This window comes from Bos mutus, chromosome 2, assembly GCF_027580195.1.
Source record: "Bos mutus isolate GX-2022 chromosome 2, NWIPB_WYAK_1.1, whole genome shotgun sequence".
NCBI lineage: Eukaryota > Metazoa > Chordata > Mammalia > Artiodactyla > Bovidae > Bos > Bos mutus.
Genome location: NC_091618.1, coordinates 117433035 through 117453171, shown reverse-complemented (window position 1 = coordinate 117453171; position 20137 = coordinate 117433035). Strand labels below are relative to the sequence as shown.

Genomic DNA, 20137 nt, shown 5'->3' with positions numbered 1-20137 from the left:
CCCGATGGCTCAGTAGGTAAAGAATCTGCCTGCAATGCAGGAGAAATGGGTTTGATTCCTGGGTCAGGAAGATCCCCTAAGAAGGAAATGGCAGCTCACTCCAGTATTCTTGCTGGAAAATCCCAGACAAAGAGGAGCCTTGTGGACCACAATCCAAAGGGTGGCAAACTGTCGGACACAACTGATGACTACACACTCAGAGCACATCCAAAGTTATCCATTTACTATTTCATTTGGGTACCGCTGGTTAGGAAGACACTAGGCAACCAGCACAGGGCTAAGCATAGGGAATATAGCGATAAAGTAAGATTTATGGAATTTACATTCTGGTTTAAAGAAAATATATACAATAAATAATCTGTACCTTAAACTATTATGTACCCATTTTAGTGATGGATATACTGGTACACAAGGAAGGCATATAAAATACTAATTTAACATTTTACATCTGTGAGAAAAAATGCTCTCCAAGAGCTAAGAAACTCCCTTACATACTTGAGATATGGATTGACAGACATCCAGACCTATGAATAGCTAACCTCTTTAAGTACTGGAACTATAAATGTTATGGGTTCAAGAAGATGTTACATGATGAACTTCTGAACTGCAACCAACCTCAATGATGGGACTCTCTAAAATGATCAGAATAGACCAAAAACAAAGTGCTGTGGTAGTTCAAGAAAGGGATAGTTACTGTGGTTTGAGGTTGTCAGAGTAGATAACACAGTGGAAACTTTTGTGGGTCTGGAGGACTGATAGAGGATTCAGAAAAACAGGAAGATGGAGAAGGGCAGAGCAGTCACAGCAGGTTGAGAAGAACAGCCTGTGCAAAGGCATGGAGGCAGGAACGTGCAAGGACACTCTGGAGATAGCAAGTTCAATTTGGCCTCTGGAAGGCAAGGTTGAGAGGGTAGGCAGGGCAAGAAAGCTTAAAATTGGATGTGAAATGCTGGGCTAAGTAGTTTGGACTACAGCCCGAGTCCACAGAAAACCACTTGAAGACATTTTTGCAAAAAGTTATTTTAAGAAATAAGAGGTCTTGAGGGACTATATATTTTATGTAGTGAACAAAGATTTGTCTTTGGGACCAGTAAATGTGGGTTGGCTGGAGTCTGTGGGTTGGCTGGAGCCCCAGCCTCTCCATCAGGGCAGTGCATAACTGGGAAGATTCCTTAACCTCCACGCATTTCACTTTCCTCATCTGCAAAGTGGGGGCAGCAGTAATACATATATCTCATAGCCAAGGGCAATGGAATGATGCCCGCTAAGTGCTGGCACCATCTGTGAACACATCCAAGAGCAGCAGCTCCCCAGGAGCCTCTGAGAGCCACGGAGTCACAGAGCAAGAGAGTGAGGTGCAGTACCAGTCAGAGGCCAGTGAGCAAAGACAGAGCATGAGTTAGCTTGGCAGAAATGGAATTCCAGAGGAAGGCAGATGAGGAGGAGAGGTGGGGGCGGGGTGGGTTTCAAAGGAATAACGACCTCAGCCTTCGCGGGATGAACAGGCTGGGAGGGGCAGAGATGACAGAGTTTTCAGGAGTGGTTATGACGGCAGCACTGACAAACACAGGGGAATCCAGGAACTGGGGCCGTTTCCACAGAGGAGACAGAATTGGTTTTTGACAGGCTGAGAAGAGAGTGTGACCAAGTGCATTAATAAAAGTGTCAACAGTGCAGGAAGTGGCTGGGAATGCAGCACACGCTGCGTACAGAGGTCTGAGATACAGACAGTGTTCGGCCTTTTTGAGGGAAATACGGTACAGTGATGAAGAGCATACGCTCCGGAGTCAGACCATGAGTCTGAATCCCAGCTCCACCGTCACTAGCTGTGTCAACTTGGTTAAAGTGACCTGACTTCCCTGAGCCTATGTTTTCTCACCTGTAAAGCAGCACTGAGAGGATTAAATGAGTCAATGCATATAAAACCCCTAGAACAGCATCTGCTGCACAAGACGTGACCCATCCTATCAACTGCCACCACGACCACTACCATCTTATCATCACTATCGTCATAATAGAGACTGCGGCTGGAAGCGTGCCTGTTGTTTCGGAAGCGCTGAGCATAGTCACTGGAATCAAGCTGATCTGGGTTAGCCCTGCACTCTGCCAAGTACTTGCTGTGTAACATGGACAAGTTACTCGACCTCTCTGAGCTGTGGTTTTCCTATTTAGAAAAATATGGCTCGTAATTCCTGCTTGGTACTATTGTGAAAACGTATAAAAGACCACATATGTAAAGTACTTAACTCCGTGCCCGACCCACATGAGCACTCAATAAACTGTGCTTATTATTACTGAAGCTAAAAGCAGAATACTCAATCTTGACCATCCCTACAACCAAGGCTGACCAGAGTAGAATCCCAGTGAAACAGAGGAGGAACAACTGGAAAAAAAGGGAAAACTTCACAGGACCTAAAAGCAGAGGCCCATTAGACAAGGTCTTGCAGGGCGGGTCAGAGGACGAGGCTTGAAAACACAGCAGAAATCAGATGGCCTCTTGTTGCCAAGAACACTTTTGTCATAGAGTCATAAGGGCCAAGTCAACTTAGGGGAGAGAAGCTGGAGTCTACAAGCAGGAACAAGGGAAGTGGGAAAGACTTAGGTTGTTCCCAAGAGAAGAGATCATTCCTCCGCTAAATCCTGAAGAAGACAATGGCAGGATGAGGACACAGGTGGAGAGGTCAGGATGGGGAGAAAGGAGGGTCACCCCCAAGGCTGGCGAAAGGGCACAGGGATGGGCCACAGAGTATTTAGAAGCACGCAGAGAGACAGAGACATCCCCCACCAGTCACGGGCTTCTTGGCATCAAGGCCAATATCTATTTTGGCCACATGAATGCACTTTTGTCCTGGTGGACAGTCTCCATCTTTTCAACAACGCTGGTGGCCAGGTTGAATGCCACAAGCATGTACAAGGAGGCAAAAAGTAGAGGAGAGGCTGACTGTCTGGCACAGCCGAAGAGGCGAGTGAGTCTTCAGTATGTAGGACAGTGAGTTCAGCTTCTTCCCCAACCTGAAGTTCATAAAGGCAAAGTAATATTTGTGTGTTTTGTGTATACAATCAAATAAAACCATTTCAATGGAATGTTAGTTTGACACACTTAATGAATATAACATCCCCCTCAAAGTCATATTTTTCACATAAATATTGAGCTTGGGATGTGGAGAGAACTAATAAAAATGCCGCAGACTTTGACTTCACGCATGTGTAGAGCAAAAAAAAAATTTGTTTTGGTCAGGGCATGAACACAGATCACCAAATTTCAATTTTTCTAAGTGAGGTCATAAAATAATGTAACATTTCACCATAACTTTATAAAGGAAAAAATTTAATATTAAAAAAAGAGTTAGGCTGAATATCGCCTAAAAATAATTTAAAAATTAAATCAATTTAGATTTATTAAATACCTGTTATTCTTTTTTCTTTTCATTTTTGAATGTCAAATGAAAGCCATCTCACAGACTGGAAATGGTCTGCGGATCCAGTTTGAACCAACATGCTCAAGTTCATGACATGGAAGGAAAAAGCTTCTGCAGGTCAAGAGGCTGAGAGATGGTATAATGAAGGAATTGTGTACTAGTTCAGAGCATTCAGTAACTGATCCAGAGTGGGACACCACCACCATGTAATGGTGGCTATAAGATGCGGTATAACATGGCTATTTATTGCCGGTAGTTGGGGAACACACACTGTTCTGCAGGCCAGATAGAGCAGCAGAGAAGCAGCCGTGTAAGTGACCTAGTGGACTGTCAGGAGAGAGGGTGGGGGGTGCTCCCAAGGCAGCACTCAGCTGGGTGATTGCCCCCAGGTGCAGGGTGTGGGAGGCTAAGGAAGCCAGAGGAAACTGCTAAGGAAAGGAGCTGAGAGGGTTGCAGTGGGTGGAGTCAGCGTAAGGGTGAAACCAGATTCAGTAGTTCTGAGGGTGCAGGAGAATGGACAGGAGAGAAACCTGAAAGGTGAGGGACCCACGCAATTTGCCCCTTTTGTGTCCGTCTTGTTGGCTCACCCTGAGAGCCCACACTGGGCATGAACTGACCTTCTGCACACCTGTCCATCTCTTCCGAGTCCTGTAGCCAGGCTGCCACCTTGCTCTGGCCGGTCGTGCAGGTTGCAGGGAGGCTGCTGCTACAGGGCAGAGGGGACTGCCATGGAAAGCTGTTTGGCTGCACCTACAGCGAACAGCAAAATGTGTAGGGTTAGGCAGGAATAGTACATGTAAGTGACTAAAAAGAACACTAGCGTCCTCAAGGCGACATTAAACAAGGGGGGAAAAGGGCAAGCTCAAAATATGTAAGAAGCCTCTTGGCTAAATGTGGTACAAGCTCAGGGGAGTCAAAATTCATAGGTGATAACAACACTCGTTAAGCTGCCGTCTCCACCGTACAATGAAGCGGACAGTGCTTAAGAATGTTATACTTGCAAGGACCTGCCAACTCAAATTTTCAATGGTTTTTAATTACCCACTAAGTTATGGTTGATAGTGTCGTTCTTGTAGCCCTCAACTCACGACTGAAGGCCTTTACTTTTTGAAAGCTCTCTGTACCCTTATGACTAACTCATGGTGTTATCAGCCACTTGTGATTCTTAAATACATTATGCACCAGCAAGCATCCTTTCCATCAAAATATTGAAAACTGCATATTCAGCATGACATTGCATACTAAAAACTGTAACATATAAAATGGCAGTCTTGGGAATTCCCTGGCACTCCAGTGGCGAGGACTCGGCGCTTTCACTGACGGGAGCCTGGGTTCTATCCCTGGCCAGCAAAGTAAGATTCTGTAAGCCACACAGCATGGTAAAAAAAAGAGGCAGCCTTGGCAAGTTATTATTATCTATAGCTGACAGACTTTCTATTAAAGAGATTCTATGTGAAATAAAGTTGTATGAAGTATGTAGATATTAAAGTGAGTGTGAGAAACACTCCAAGAAAAAAGCAGAAACTTATTCCCCTAAACCTCAAAAAATTTTAAAACTCCATACTTGACTTTAATATTCAATTACAACTGATTGTGTCTCTTGTAAATCATTATGAAGTGAAGGATGCACATGCTTAGCAAATCCAGATTTATTTATCACCCGCAAAGGGCCACAGAGCAATTAACATTCTGGAACCTCATCATTTGATGCCTAGAAAGCAAGCAAAGTGATAAAAAGCTCTTTTCACTCTTTATTGCATTTTGATAAATGCAATGGAAATCTTTCACTGAGTTAGATCTTAGAGGTATGTCATTTGTAATGAGAGCAATACATCTATGAAAACCAGAGCTGAAGCCCTTTCTTATTCCAAGGCAAACAATGGGGAGGATTTGGTTTCAGTTCTCCAGTCTCAGATGTCACCCAAGTTATTTAATACATAACACAAGAGATGAAAATAATGCATCTTTTGTCAACACTCTGTGCCAAAGACACAGGCAGAATCTGGAAGAACCAAATGATTAAATATGTATATATATTTAATATCCATCTAGAATACATTTCTTGTTTAACTTGGACTAACTCTGGGATTCATTCCACTTTGTGATGAGAACACAGGAAGCCCAGAGAATCTTGGGGACTATCTTGAACATCTTGTGTGTGTTACTCAGTAAGTGCCCTGTTCCCTAATAACCCCGATTTACTGATTCATTAGTCCTCTGGAGAAGGAAATGGCAACCCACTCCAGTATTCTTGCCTGAAAAATCCCACAGACAGAGGAGCCTGGCAGGCTACATAGTCCATGGGGTCACAAAAGAGTTGGACATGACTTAGTGACTAAACAACAATTGATTCATTTCCTTATATTTCAGAAGTAGTTAGTATTAGGGTTAATCCAACACCCTGTTTCTAGGAGAGAGATTTTCCAGAATGAAATATGTCTGAGAGCCTTGTGAAATACTGGGTTAGTCAAAAAGTTCTTTTGGGTGTTTCTGTAGGATGTTATGGAAAAACCTGAATGAATTGTTGGGTCAACCAAATATGATTAACAGGATTTAACAAAAAGTACTTAAGTAATTTCCATCAAAACAGCAATAGCTAAATACAGCTGTATTTAATTTAATCTGATTTGATGAGTCTTCCAGTTACCCCATGAGGTTTTTCAATGCTTTGTAAGGAAACTTGGATATATGTTAGTCCATACATCCCTATGTAGGAAAACAGAGAAAAGCAGACCCTTCACTGAAACGCACTTAAACTCAGTTCCCTGTGGCAGCCAGTTGTTCACAGATGTCTCTATTCTCAATATCAGGTGCCAAGTAAGAAACTGGAAGAATCCTGGGTAGTGCAATGTGGCTATGGTTCAGAAAACCTAATTATTGCAGCAGAGGCAAAAACAGCTCTCTCCCTGTTCCACTGACTTAACCTTGGTTTTTAACAGGCAACACCTCTAGTGTTTCAACACAGAAAAAAACAGCCCAAAGAATAGCTTCAGCCTCCCTTAATCTGGTACAATGGAAAAGACACTGATTTTGGAAACAAAGATGAAGAGTCAGATGGAGCTGAGATGAAGACTCAGCTGATAATATCTTCTGGAAAAATTCTTAACTGTCTCTGAGCTTTGGCTATATTAAAGACTAGAGATGAATGAATGTCCAACGCTTAACACAGTGCCTAGTCTCAAATAGGCCACTACTTATATCACTGTCGCAATCTCTAGCCCACTTGCCTTATCATGGGAAAATTCACTGGTCTCTTTCGTAGTCATGTATATATTACAGCTCAAGGCAAAAAAGCAAGTTTCATTCTGAAAACACTGTGGTCTTCTTATTACCACCCAGGAAGACATTGATTTCTAGGTGTTGATTAACCAAATGTTCACTCTACTCTCTAATATGCTTATAAAGCCATGTAAAATTAAGATGTAGTCCATTCATAGGAAAAGTAACTGTTAATTCTCTTGGTGATCCACATTTCCATCTAATCTATTCTATACTTGTAATTAACTTTGATGCTAAATGGCATCAAAGTTGTCTTCTGAGAGTTAGTTTACAAAGCCAACCTTCTCCTCCTGGTTTGTCAAATGAGACTCCGTAAATATGTCTGCATAATCTTCCAAGCAATTTCTGGGCTGACTTTTACATAACGAAGTCATACCTTTCCATCCACAACTGAAACATTAGCAGCTGGTGAGGATTCAGCTGTGGAGGTTGAAGGAAATATGTGAAAACTAGCATCTCGTGGTGATCTCACAATTTCATTCTGCCGATACAATCGATGATGGCGCAGTTTGGAGACCCATGCATCAAACCAGTCCTGGGATTTCACCTACAACAATTGAAAAAGAGGAACAGGTAATGGTGAAACCAATCTCCTGTCTATCCACTAGTCTAGGCAAATGATTTCCCCAGATATTGGCAGAGAAACCTCGAAAGGCATCTTTACCTTCAAATGATAGATGTGTTCTTCTGTGTCAAGGTCTATTCTCCGAGCTTTCTTTTTAATTGACATGACAGAGAGTCCCACATCGATGCTTCCATGGACCTTCCCTTTTTGGATCTGAAATCAAAAGACTGGTTAAAAGGCTGGAAGGGTATGTGATCTGATGTGTTTCTGTACTGAAGTGAGCTTAATGTAAACTCTCATTTACCTACAGGAGATGGAAGATCACACCTCCTGAACAGAGAGGAAATGGATAAGGTTCTGAAGTTAAGGCCCTCAATCTGAGGACAGCTGAAGTTGCAGTGACTTCATGCCAATTTCAATAAGTAAGACTATTCATCTCATTCTTGTTTTGGTGTAACTATAATGTCAATTCTTTGTAATTCTAGATTACACAGTTTATATCCTAAGATACTTTTTCTGATTCCTAAAATAACTATGGTCCATCTTTGACCTACAACCCCAAACATACCCAAGTAATCAGCTAGCAGACAGCCGCAGGGTAGAAATGGGCAGTTGGGACTGAGTGCACAGAGCAGTCAGCTCATCTTCTGGTTGCCCTCATCTGATCAAGGACACACAGCTGACTCATGAAGGAGCTAGGGTCAGAACTGAAATCTAAGCCCTCTGTTATTTCTCCCACACACAATGATAAGAAGGAGAGCGTTTTCCAGTTTCGCATGCAAACAATAACTTTTGGTATTAAAGAAAAGTAATTTGGAATAATTTTAGAGCTGGGATGCTCAAGATAAAGGAATGTACTGAAACAGAAATGAAGTCCATAGATAAGTCTTAAAAAAACATCAGTAAGAACACATGCTAAATCTCAGAAAAAGCACATAAAGCATAGTTTATTGAGAAATGCAGGGAAAAAAGTCTACTTGAGTTTTCTAAGACAGAAAGGGTGATTTTTGTTAGTTGGTGACTTTTAGGTTTAAGCTTCTGTTTTTAACAGCATACATTACAACAGTTAAATTTTCATGCGGCAGTTTGAGATTTTATGCTAGTTTGAACGTAAGCATAAAACACACCTTCCATGCAACATGGAAGTTTGGTAGGTTGTTAAGTCTTACAGGCACAGAAACACATAGAAAACTATGGCACAATACTTGTACACTGCGGTGCTGACTCACTTCAAGCAGAATTCGAAACCAATCTTTTTGTCTACTTACATCAAGTGGTGCCTTTGAATACTTTAACATTCCATTATCCAGGACAAAAAAACGCTGCAACAACCAAACAGTCCCCAGTTACTATCAGTATTTTTAATTACATAAAACATTCACAAGTGTGGGTCTAATATTGCTTGGTACTTAGTAATCAATACGTTTGACCATTTCCATGTATTTGAATTTAGTGCACCTGGCCACAGCCAGTCACATGAAATGGTAAGGAAATCTGAGCTCATAGGGTTCTTTTACACATAATCCAATGGGGATGAACTCTTTCACCCCAGTTTTTCTTGTCTTTTCTTTTTGGCTGTACCGCACAGCTTGTGGGGTCTCAGTTCCCTGACCAGGGACTGAACCTGGGCCACAGCACTGAAAGTGCTGAATTCTAACCAGTGGACCACAGGGATCTCCCCCATCACCACGGTTTTTCTTAATGGGGGTGACATCAGAGCCTATATCTAGGACTTTCTGAATAAACTACACTTGGGTGTTTTTCAAAGTAAGAAATGAGAATAAACTGAGTTAGGTCACAGTGATTCCGTGAGGAACTTGACTAACTGTTTACTTTTCCACCTTGGAGGTCAATTCTTGACTTTCCCTAGCTACCACCGATAATTCTGAAAATACCCAGGTCTGTAAATAGAAGCCAGTGGACTGGAGCTATGAATAATGAATTATCTGGAAAGTTTAAAAAGTAGCCTTATCAATATGCTTGCATCTCCACTTAGGAAAGTACTTCCATTTCACTATTAGTAAAGCAGATTAAAAATTATTTCTAAACTCTCTTAAGGGGGAATAAATATATATACGTGGAGTGGTTTCTGTCTCTTCCAAGATACTCTTGGTCCAGTCCAAATGAATCTAGCTATTTTTGATCCACAAACCTCAGGAGCTCTTTGTGGTTGATTTCCTTTCCATGGACAATTGACAGGAGAACAAACAGCTCCCATGACCCAGTCACACAACGGGTCCAGGGTCCGCTAGTCTCCACAGATGCAGGTAAATTACTGTGGCTGGTAAACTACTCGGCTGGGAAGTTTTTATGTGACTTAGGAACTCTAGGCTGCTGAGGTGACAGGCAGTCGGGCCTGCAGACACCCTATACACAACTCACAGAAGGCCAGTGTAACCCCTTTGTTACAGATCTAGGGGGCACCAAGTAAGCACCGCAAGAAAGGATCTCTACAGCTGAAAACTACTTGATTTTTTGATGGCCTATGACTTGGGCAATCAAATGGACTGATGCTTGAATAAATACAGGATCACAGACCAGGAGCAAAGGAGACGCAAGGGAGGACGTACTTCTGCTCATGTAGTAAAATTTTCTAAGGGAAGATCCAGAGACAGCTGCTGCTGAACCACAGCCAATTTTGCTGAAACATGCACTGAGAGTGCTAAATGAAAGTCAGCAATTCAGATAAATGTGTTTCTTTGACCCCTTTCTTCTATTTTTCCATTTCTATCTATCAAAGAATTCTAGCAGAGATAACCTATAGGATGGTCATGGGGAGGAGATAAGCAAGGCCATTGATTTGAGGAACTGCAAAGGGGGAAGGTCAGAATGAAAGGCAAAGGTACTTCCAGGAAGGTGTAAGGCCAGTTGGCCAAAATCCAAGAGAGATCAAGGGTGGAGAGAGATTCCTGGTACTGGTATAATATTATGGGTTCGAGGAGACTGCCAAGGTTTCTGACAAGTGAGAAAGAAGAAGACTCTTTGATTTGCTTTTATCCCATCCTCAGAGATGGGGAGTTGAGGCAACATTTCCCATCTGTTAATTTTTAAGTCCTTTCCTTAATTTGCAAAAAATACATTTCCTTAAGGACGTTATAATCCATAACCTCCATTGTTGAGCCAATGGGCAGCAACCACCACTCCATTTGCACCCCCAAATCCATCTGCCTTGAGATGAAATCCATCAGCACATGTGGCAAGTAATGAACCTGTTCTTCCAGTGATTCTAGATAGATCCTGGTGGTCTATCCAAAGGCTTGTCTTAAAAACAGAGTACAGCTTGCTTCTCCTAAGTGTCCAGAATTCTTGCTACTCAGGTCATTGCAATAATACAGTGCAAAATATTTTCTTCATAATTAAAACTGGAAGATGGAAAAATTATGTGGAGTTGGGGAGAGAGGAATACACCATATATATTAAAGGGCAGTAGACAAACTTCCAAGACAAGTGATTTTCCATCTTTAGTTTGCACTGGCAAACAATAATTCTAGGAATTTACTCCAAGAACTTAAATGGAAATTAATGTATAAGAATCTTCATCACAACATCATACAGCAAAAAATCAGACACATGTACACACATGAAAATAGAAATTGGCTCAGTAGTGGTGGGATATATAGCATAAATCCATCTGATGAAATACATGCATGAATTTGAAGCAGCTTAGAATTATAAGAATATTTAATAAGAACATATTTATCCTAATTTAAGTTTAAAAAGCAGAGTACACAACAGTATGTCTAAACTGGATTTTAAATATCATGTAAAATATTTTTTCTCTGCTTACAGACATTACAGAACTCTGACTTAAATAGATACGATAGGTTGCAGCTTTATGGTTAAAATAAGGCTGTGAAGTGAAGTCACTCAGTTGTGTCCGACTCTTTGCTACCCTATGGACACCAGGCTCCTCCGTCCATGGGATTTTCTAGGCAAGGGTACTGGAATGGGTTGCCATTTCCTTCTCCAGGGAATCTTCCCGACCCAGGGATCGAACCCAGGTCTCCCTCATTGTAGACAGACGCTTTACCATCTGAGCCACCAGGGAAGTAAATAAAGCTGTATAACCACTTAGTGACACCAAGTAAGAGCCTCTCTAATTATGAAGATGATATGAAGATGAAATGAAGATGAATGTGATGAAAATGTTACCTTGTGCCAGCCTTTTAAAGGCCATTTTCTCTTCTTTAGCATAAAACCTTCATGTTTGTCTGGTCTCTGGACATTGGTTTGGCCTATTTTCAGTCCTTCTATAATTTCCCAGCTGTCAGCTTCCTAAGAGAAAAGAAGAAAAACAAATCACATATTTCTCAGTGTTTGACGACACACTTAAAGCAAATTCCTAGGTAGAAGTTGCTTTTGAAACAGCACTCAACCCATCAGAAGTATGAACATCATTCTGGAGCGTTCTGTAACATCACACACAGCTATGCACTTATAACTGAAGTGAGAGCAAGTTCCTGGGTACACCTGGAGGAATGCAGGCCATCAGAAATGAGCTGGACAGAGGTGAAGTCTGGGGTAGAATGGTTTTGATTGCCTGCACTCACAAGATTTAAAATGCACTTTTCCAGGCAGTTCATCTCTGGGGACAGAGGCACATTAAAGTTTTAAAATAAGATCATTTTGATGAAACATGTTCAATTAGCGTGTGGGCCTGGCTTTCTGTAGAAATGAAAAGGCTGCAGCAGCCTAAGTGGCCCACAACCTGTTAGGCTGAAGAGCAGCGCTGTGGGCATCTGTTTCCTCTTGGTGAGGCTGCTGACATTTCCGAGTGAGCATAAAATGCTCCGCTTGCCAAATACCCACCCAGAAGTAAGTGCTTTTGAAGACACACGTTGTGAGAAACACACACCTTTGGGAGCCCGTGGAAAGAACGCCCGACTGCACGGCCAAAAATCTGAGCTTCTAGAGTCCACATTATCACCCTCCTCTGTTAAAAACAGACTCAATCATGGTTTCCTCTTCCATAAGATATGTTCTGTTCATCTATGTTGTTTTTTAAAAAAGCTTTTAAAATGAGTTGTCAGTATTTAAAAATCAGAGGATTTCAGACTTTAAAAATCCAGATTTCTAGTGTTTGTGGAAGCCTAAGATCTGGCAACACTGGTCATGCCCTGGGGGATGGCAGCCTGCCTTCAGTCTGCCACAGTTCCCCTGGGTCTGCTTCCATGTTGGACAGCTGCTCTGTAGCAACATCCTGGGCTTTAAAATCCCCAGACCAGGTAATTTCCAAGGACCCAGGCAGCTCTATAGTAATTGCTGACCTGGCAAACACTCGTGTTCTAGATCTCAGGCTTGGGGCTCACTCAAGCAGAAGTAGAGGCAGGAACAATGAGGTCACATCGCATGCATGACTGCTGCAATCCTGCCCATGGAGCAGGGAAGCAAAATCTCTCAGCACAACCTGCTTGGCCACCTCAGCTCTGGAAAGCTGGATGCAGCTTCACGGATCAGGGCAGGCCTCTCTGCAGAACGAACTAACCAAAACTGACTCAGGAAGCTGCCTTCTGAGGGGTGTCCTATCAGCAATCTTCTTTAGACTACAGCACAGAGGCTTCAGCAGGAATGGCAAGGGGTTCTATCTTGGGGCAGATGGACTTGCCAGCCCAGGGTCTGGGTGGTGGCTGTCCAGAGTCTGCTGCAGGACTGTGAGGCTCTGACAGGACCCAGGGGCCAAGGGCCATAGTCAGTTCCTGACATCAGCCACGGAGATGGGAGGGGAGAGGGCTGCCTATTTACCATCCATGCCTCTTTCTTCTGTCTTCTCCTTTCATCTCAGAAGCTGCTTGCCCTCTGCTGTGTGCTTAGTAGCTCAGTTGTGTCCGACTCTTTGAGACCCTGTGGACTGTAGCCTGCCAGGCTCCTCTGTCTATGCGGATTCTCCAGGCAAGAAAACTGGAGTGGGTTGCCATGCTCTCCTCCAGGGGATCTTTCCACCCCAGGCATCAAATCTAGGTCTCTCATATTGCAGGCAGATTCTGTACCATCTGAGCCACCAGGGAAGCCCACTTGCTCTATGGCTGAGTCAAATCTATGTTTAAGTCCAAATATGTGTAAATGGAGTGGGATTTTCACAGAAAATTGTTTCCAGGAGATGTGGCTGAACATTGCTTCATGCTAACATCATTAAGCCTAGGAGATACTCCTGGCTTCTGAAGCCAGCACCATGCTTCAGCATCTGACTGAAGCCCAAGCCCACAACCACCACCACCCCTGAGAACTAATCCAAGATCACTGCCATTTCTCCATCTTCTTGGTCATCTCTGAGGGCGCCTAGTGAATGAACTATTAATACATCCCTCACAGAAATGCAGCTACCGGTCTTTATCTGGTGACATTAAGAACCTTTTAAAGGAGCTGTAAACTTCCCTGTACACAAGAAAACAACCTACAAAGTGATTCTCTACTTAAGTACTGTCAGAAACTGCGATTGATTTGGTCAGAACCGTTAATTAGATATGGTAATTTTAAAAAAATATTTCTTTCTAAATAAATCCACTGCCTACCTAAAAAAAAACACAAAAAACTTCTGATGAGACAATTTGGCTCTGTATCCTATTTTTAGGACAATAAAAGGCACTGTCATCAGGAGTGCAAAGCAGAGTTCTTTGGTATATTCATTTTTAAATACTGAACTGCAATTCAATCCAGGTGAGCACTGCTTATAAATAATGAGAGAATAATAGAAGAAAATAGAAGGTTCTTGTACAAAGTCCAGTTATCTTTGCTTTTCACTCCCATCAGCGAAGCAGATAAAAATGATTGCTTTTTATTCCATAAAATTAATAGATTTCTATAGATTTCTTTTAGAAAGCCTTAATGTAATCAAGAAATTAAAAGAATAACTCTCTACATATGTCTACCTATATTCATGAACACTATCTCTGGTCTTAGAGAGATATCAGCTGTATTTAATGATATTTCTATTTTTAGTAGCCCCATCCATGGATAGCATCTCCAGAAGAAGAGCATTTTCATTTTTGGCTAGATTTTATCTTATTTGAAGGCTAGTGTTCATCTTTGTTTATTCTCTCTCCATTTGTGACAAATACTCTGCATTACTTATGAAAATGGAAATCTTTAATAATAAGTACAAATGCTATTTGAATTTTTTCCTAATTAAATTCAGAATGTAGTAATAGCTTGTCCCTATGGCACTATACTACTGATCTCTATCACAGCAGTTTTTTTCTTCTTTGGAAATTTAACTACAGAGGGAAAAAAGGGGTGGGCCTATGTGGATAAGATAGAAAAAGCAAAAAGTTAAAAATGTATTTTGTAAACATACATGCAGCAGTTCTGAGCAGGTAACTGCACTCACTCTGATTCAGCATTACTAAACCCAGCAAAAGAAATTAGGAAGAATCCTAATATAGTTCTTATAGTTAATAAATAAACTGTCAAACAGACAAAAAAGCAAGGGATAATGCCACAGCAAACAACTCTATTTCAATTATAAATACTGATGATAATGTTACAAATAAGGTGTGTAAGAAATGAAAATCCTCTCAGGACTTAGTACAATTCATCTCTATACTCAGTAGACCAGGTCTGTTTTGAGAAAGCTAAAATTGCTTTCTGAAAATTGAATAACTATTCCTAATTTCAATTAATATCAATTTTCTTCTTAAAGTCACCAACTTTCATAGGTTTATGTATATTAGAAACAGAGTCAAAAACCCTAACATAATCAGTACTTGAAACAGATATACAAACACTTTTGCTATTACAGAAGTTTTAAACATCTTTGATCTAGTAACAATACCCCAAAACAGAAAGTAACCTGATAACAGGTTTCCTAGGCTGTTCAAAAAAAAAAAAAGACATTTCCTTTCTCAAGAGTCTATTCTATAGGCGCACATGTGTAGGTGGCGGATACGTGAAATGCTTTAGGAGGTGAAAGTATCAAACAAAGCATTTGAACAAATCCTGAGACAAGACTATGTGTACTTAAACAGTGTTCTTCCACCACCAAGCAGTACCCAGAGAGCCCATCTTCTCTCAAAGGGGCTGAGGGACAGTGAGATGCTATGGTGTCTGGATTGAACAGGACTCTCTGATTTCATGGGGTCCCAAGAGAGCTGTTACGTATTTGTACAAAAACACAAGAATATGAGTCACACAGCAAGATCTAAGCAGGCAGATGCATGGAGAAGGAATGAGAAGTGGATGTTGCCAGGGTCCTACCCAGATCCCAAAGTGGGTGCTCAATCAGGGTGGGCCACCTTCTCCATCTCCCTACACGGAGTTATTCTCTCTGTCCTTTAGCTGTCTTAAGAGAGAACTGAGGTTTCAAAGAGATTTCTGGTCATATTGACCAAGTAGACACCCTCTGTTTGCCATTCAAATAGAAATAAGATTGTTTTCATTTCTAAGTTGTTTTTTTTTTTAAACAATTTAATAACTCCCTTATTTTAGTTTGGCAACCTGCTCTTATCTGACAGAATAAAGTCTATGGCTTGTAACACCTTCAAAGTATAAAGAGGTACTATATTCTATAATTCAATAGCATAATAGAGCATTCTTTTCACAAAGGATTGTATTTAATGTAGGAAAAGCAACATGGATGAATCAGTTATACATACTTAGTTAACCTTTTGGGAAAATAAAGTGCTATTTTGTATTTGGATTCAAAATCCCCATGCATTCTATTTTCTGAGTTTCTCAATAGGGGGGTCTGAAAGATCTCAGGGAATTGAGCAGGGGATGAGAATAAGTAGGATGGTGTCTCCTCGACTTTTCTTTGTGATTTTTGCATTTTAGGCATAAATTAATTGAGATGTTCCCATAGTCTGAGGAGAAGGAAGCCCAAGGAGAGGGAACACCGGCTTCCACGATTCAGAAAAGGTCTGCATCAGTAGTCTGTGTGTTGTCCTCTGAGCTCACTGCTAGGAAGACCAGCTGTAAGAAGGGTGCTGAACTCTGAACATACAGCAGCCCCTCTGGGTGGGGACTCTTTTACCCTGCAGGTGGGGCAGAGTTTAAACGAGTCTAACTTTGAGTCCCTGCCCTGCTACTCAGCAGCTTTTTTGACTCTGGGCAAGTTACTAACTCTTGGTTCCTGTATTTGTAAAATGTTATAAATATCCACACTACATGGAACTGCTCATAAGGATTATAGTAAATGGAATCAAGTCTTAGTATAATACCTCGTACCCAGTGCATGGTACCTGCGGTTGCTGTTGTTGTTACATCTGGGCCCAGTGACTTTTTAAAATTACCTTGATATAGAAATATTAGTTCATCTCTCCAACAGAGAAGGACAATAATTTCTCTTGCCTTTCCCTTAGAACAAAGAGAAAGTGAAAAGAAATGAAAGTGTTAGTCACTCAGTTGTGTCCAACGCTTTGCAACCCCGTGGACTGTAGACCACCAGGCTCCTCTGCCTGTGGAATTCTCCAGGCAAGAATACTGGATTGGAGTATTTCAATTTCAATAGTGGACTGGCGTATTTCAATTTATTTCCTCCTCCAGGGGATCTTCCGCACCCAGCAATCCAACCCGAGTCTCCTGCATTGCAGGCAGATTCTTTACTTTCTCAGCCACCGGGGAAGCCCCAAACAAAGAGAATTCTGGCCATCTGTATGTAACCCTGCAAATCTCAGCAAATACACTTTCATCTCTTCCCTTCTCAGGGCAAGATACCCTACATACTGGGGGTGGAAAGAAGAGATAGAGCAGTTCTACAATGGGCATCATAACTAGTTTAGGGAAGTCAGGCGAAAGAGTTGTCGTTCCACTGGCCCCAGGCCAGGCATCCTGCCACCTGGAGAGCAGCACACTGTCACTGACCTTGGAGAGGGGCACTGGCTCTGGTTCCAGCAGTTGCCGACTTATAGAGGGTTCGGTGCTCGTGGAAGAAGTCCTCTCCAGTATGTGGATGCTCTGAAAATACACGGAAATACAGCTGAGGGTTAGAGAATCCATTCCTCATGTGGATGGACAGGAGGGTGAGATCACACACATCACAGGAGGAGCAGTGGGCTAGGTTAAAGACGACAAGTTCCAGAGGGGAGACCAACAGCAGCAACAACGCTAAGAAAAGTGTCAGGACAGTGTCTCCTTCTCTTATGGATTTGATGGTGAATTTCTGCTACAATACTGATTTTAGTCTTAGAGAAAGAGTCAGGGAGCACACAAATTAAAAACAAACAAACAAACATGGAATAAGTCCCAACATTTTAATAACTTTATAAGAATGGTGGTACACCTACTACTTAGATTTGCTCATCTTTCAAATGGCAGGAAACAGAGAAAGATCTACATCAAAAATCCCAGAGCCATAATACTGTTTAGTCTCTAGAGTTTCTTATAATCCTTATAATTAGATATTATAATAGTATAATTATTATATAGTTACAATACTATAATTCTTAAATGCAGAGAAGAAAACAATTCAACAAGCAGTAGATATCTTTTACAAAGATTATAAAGAGCATTCACAGGTCAGTAAGATGACATTCCAACAGGAAAATAGGCAAAGTTATATGGGCAGGCAACTTGTGCAGAATATTGGAAAAGATGTTCAACTTCAACCACAGAGGTATTTAAAGAAATGAAAACCAAAATAATAATGATTTTTTAAAACCCATTACATTCAAGAATAGATCATGGTTGGGGGAAAAGGAGTATACAATCGGTATACTTTTTAAAGAGGAATTTTGCAATTTTATTAAAAAGCCTTTGGAGAAAAAAGTACTGCCTCATCGGCCCAGCAATCTTATAGCTAAGTCTTTAAGGAAGTAATCAGACTAGTATGGAAAGATATAGGAACAGATACACTTACTAAAGCATTATCTTATTAGAGTAAAAAAATCTAATATATATGAGAATGATACAGATTATTAAGGAAGTATTAATAGCATGCAATGATTAAAAATGATAACATGAACTTTGGTCTACTGATATGGAAAAGATTGTCATGGTGTTTGGTTAACTAAATAATCAGGCTATAAAGAATATGTAGAATATGATGCTGCTAAGCTTATAACCAAAATATATTCCAGAATGTTACAGTAGCTGTACAGAGGTGGTAGAATTACAGATGATTTTTAATTTTTTTCTTAACTTTTTTTAGTGCAAAAATATACATTACTTTATATTTGGAAGAAATTAAGCACTTTATACAAAGGGATAAATCTGAAAGACATTAAAGAAATAATCCAACGGAATTAATATTTAAATACAGGCTGAAAATGTAACATTTTTACTCTAGTTCTAACATTTCATTGTTTCAATACATAAAGTTGGATTTTATTTACCTATTAAGGTCTCTATTTTTCCTATCTCATTGGAAAACTGTCAGATTAATGCTTGCTTCTTCATAAAGCAAGTTACACTTTGACCTGAGCCAAATTATTCTAACTTCTATTCAGACTTTTGATTATTTCTGTTATCTTGAAAATTAGAAGCCTGACTGTAAATTTTTAAAATCGTATCTGATTGCTTTTTTAAGTCACTTATTAGAAAGAGAATAACTGAGGTGGAAGATTTATTTTTCCAATTTGTGAGGAAGTAGAAGAAATCAGAACAGATATTTGGTGACCAAACACCTTTGTGGGCAGTGGGCAGCAAGAACTTCTAATCTGGCAGCCAGTGTGCCCACAAGCAATTGAAGCAGTAAATGGGACTCTGCTCTTTCCATTCCTAGGTTCACTGCAATTAGCGGCGAAAAATGATAAACGGGACTGGTATCCACATCTGTGCCTGCGCCTTTTGTGGGCGTCAGAAGCAAAGGCGGACCATGAAGAGAAAACAGGCGGTGTGTGTTCAGATCTTTATCAACAATGGGAATAAATGACCTGGGACTTGTATTACTGTCCATGTTAGTACTCTGGATGGGATCCTACTTAAAACATATCAGCTAAATATGAAATTGAAATTTATTCTGAGATCATGCATGTCACAGGAACTAAAATGAGAATTATTGCTGTGGTTGAAGCAAAAATCATATTACCTTCTAGGACGCCCTCACAGCCTTTCATTTTTTGCGTGTGTGTTTAAAAATAATAAAACTAATATGTGCTCATTATAAAAAATTCAAATACAGAATAGAAATATATAAAAGAAGTCAAAGTTCCCACCCCACTGTTACTCACCCTCCTCATCCCTTTAGCTTATGCAGCAGTGGTTCTCAAAAAGTTGTCCATGAACCTTAGAGGTTCCCATGGCCCTTTCAGGGCATATGCAAATTGAAAACTTCTTATAACCATACCAAAATGTTATTTATCTTTTTTACTCTCATTCTCTCTCTAATGTATAGGGAAGTTTGTCAGAGGTTATATAACATAAGGACGCCTCTCTATTTTCATACATGCAGGTGTCTGGGCAATAAAACACACATACATTGCCTTCGGGTCCCCGTTCCCTACCCCGCATAACAAATACACACAGTGAGAAATGCAAAACTTGGAAAGGAACTTGACCTTAACAGCGACGTAGGCAAGAAATAAAGGACTAACTCAGGGACTTAGCCAGGTGAAAGAAACTAAATCACCTAATATTCAATTCAAGCTACAGACACGGAAATCAATTTAGGATATTCAAAGTGTGAAAAAAATGAATTTTGTCTCTATAGAGACCTGGGGATACTTAAAGGGCAGCTGGGATTCTGTGGGTCAGAAAAGTTAGTGACGAAACAAACCAGAACGGAATCTGTAAAATACCTACCACAGTACCTGTCACAGAGAACACATTAGTTGTTTTCTCCACTCAATTTTACAAAAGTTTGCATTAGGGAAGAAAAGTAAGAGGTTCATTCATTTCAAACTTGTTATAACAAAGAGTCGGACACGACTTAGCGGCTGAACAACACATGCCAACTTAGTGGATAATCCAAACCCAAATTTTGTTGATTTTCCAAGGTACAGAA

The 20137-nt window shown here is 40.8% G+C and overlaps 1 protein-coding gene across 15 annotated transcripts in view; it reads right to left on the bottom strand.

The window, feature by feature from the left end:
* Nucleotides 1-20137, bottom strand: part of OSBPL6 (oxysterol binding protein like 6) — a 217533-nt gene that overhangs the window by 53312 nt on the left and 144084 nt on the right. For all 15 annotated transcript variants that reach the window (XM_070358938.1, XM_070358952.1, XM_070358932.1 and 12 more), the window contains 6 exons: nucleotides 17059-17151; nucleotides 11416-11538; nucleotides 8532-8585; nucleotides 7363-7476; nucleotides 7075-7245; nucleotides 4037-4169 (listed from right to left, as the gene is read on the bottom strand). In XM_070358938.1, the coding sequence (XP_070215039.1) occupies nucleotides 4037-4169; nucleotides 7075-7245; nucleotides 7363-7476; nucleotides 8532-8585; nucleotides 11416-11538; nucleotides 17059-17151 (688 nt within the window). The remainder of the gene's footprint in view (nucleotides 1-4036; nucleotides 4170-7074; nucleotides 7246-7362; nucleotides 7477-8531; nucleotides 8586-11415; nucleotides 11539-17058; nucleotides 17152-20137) is intronic.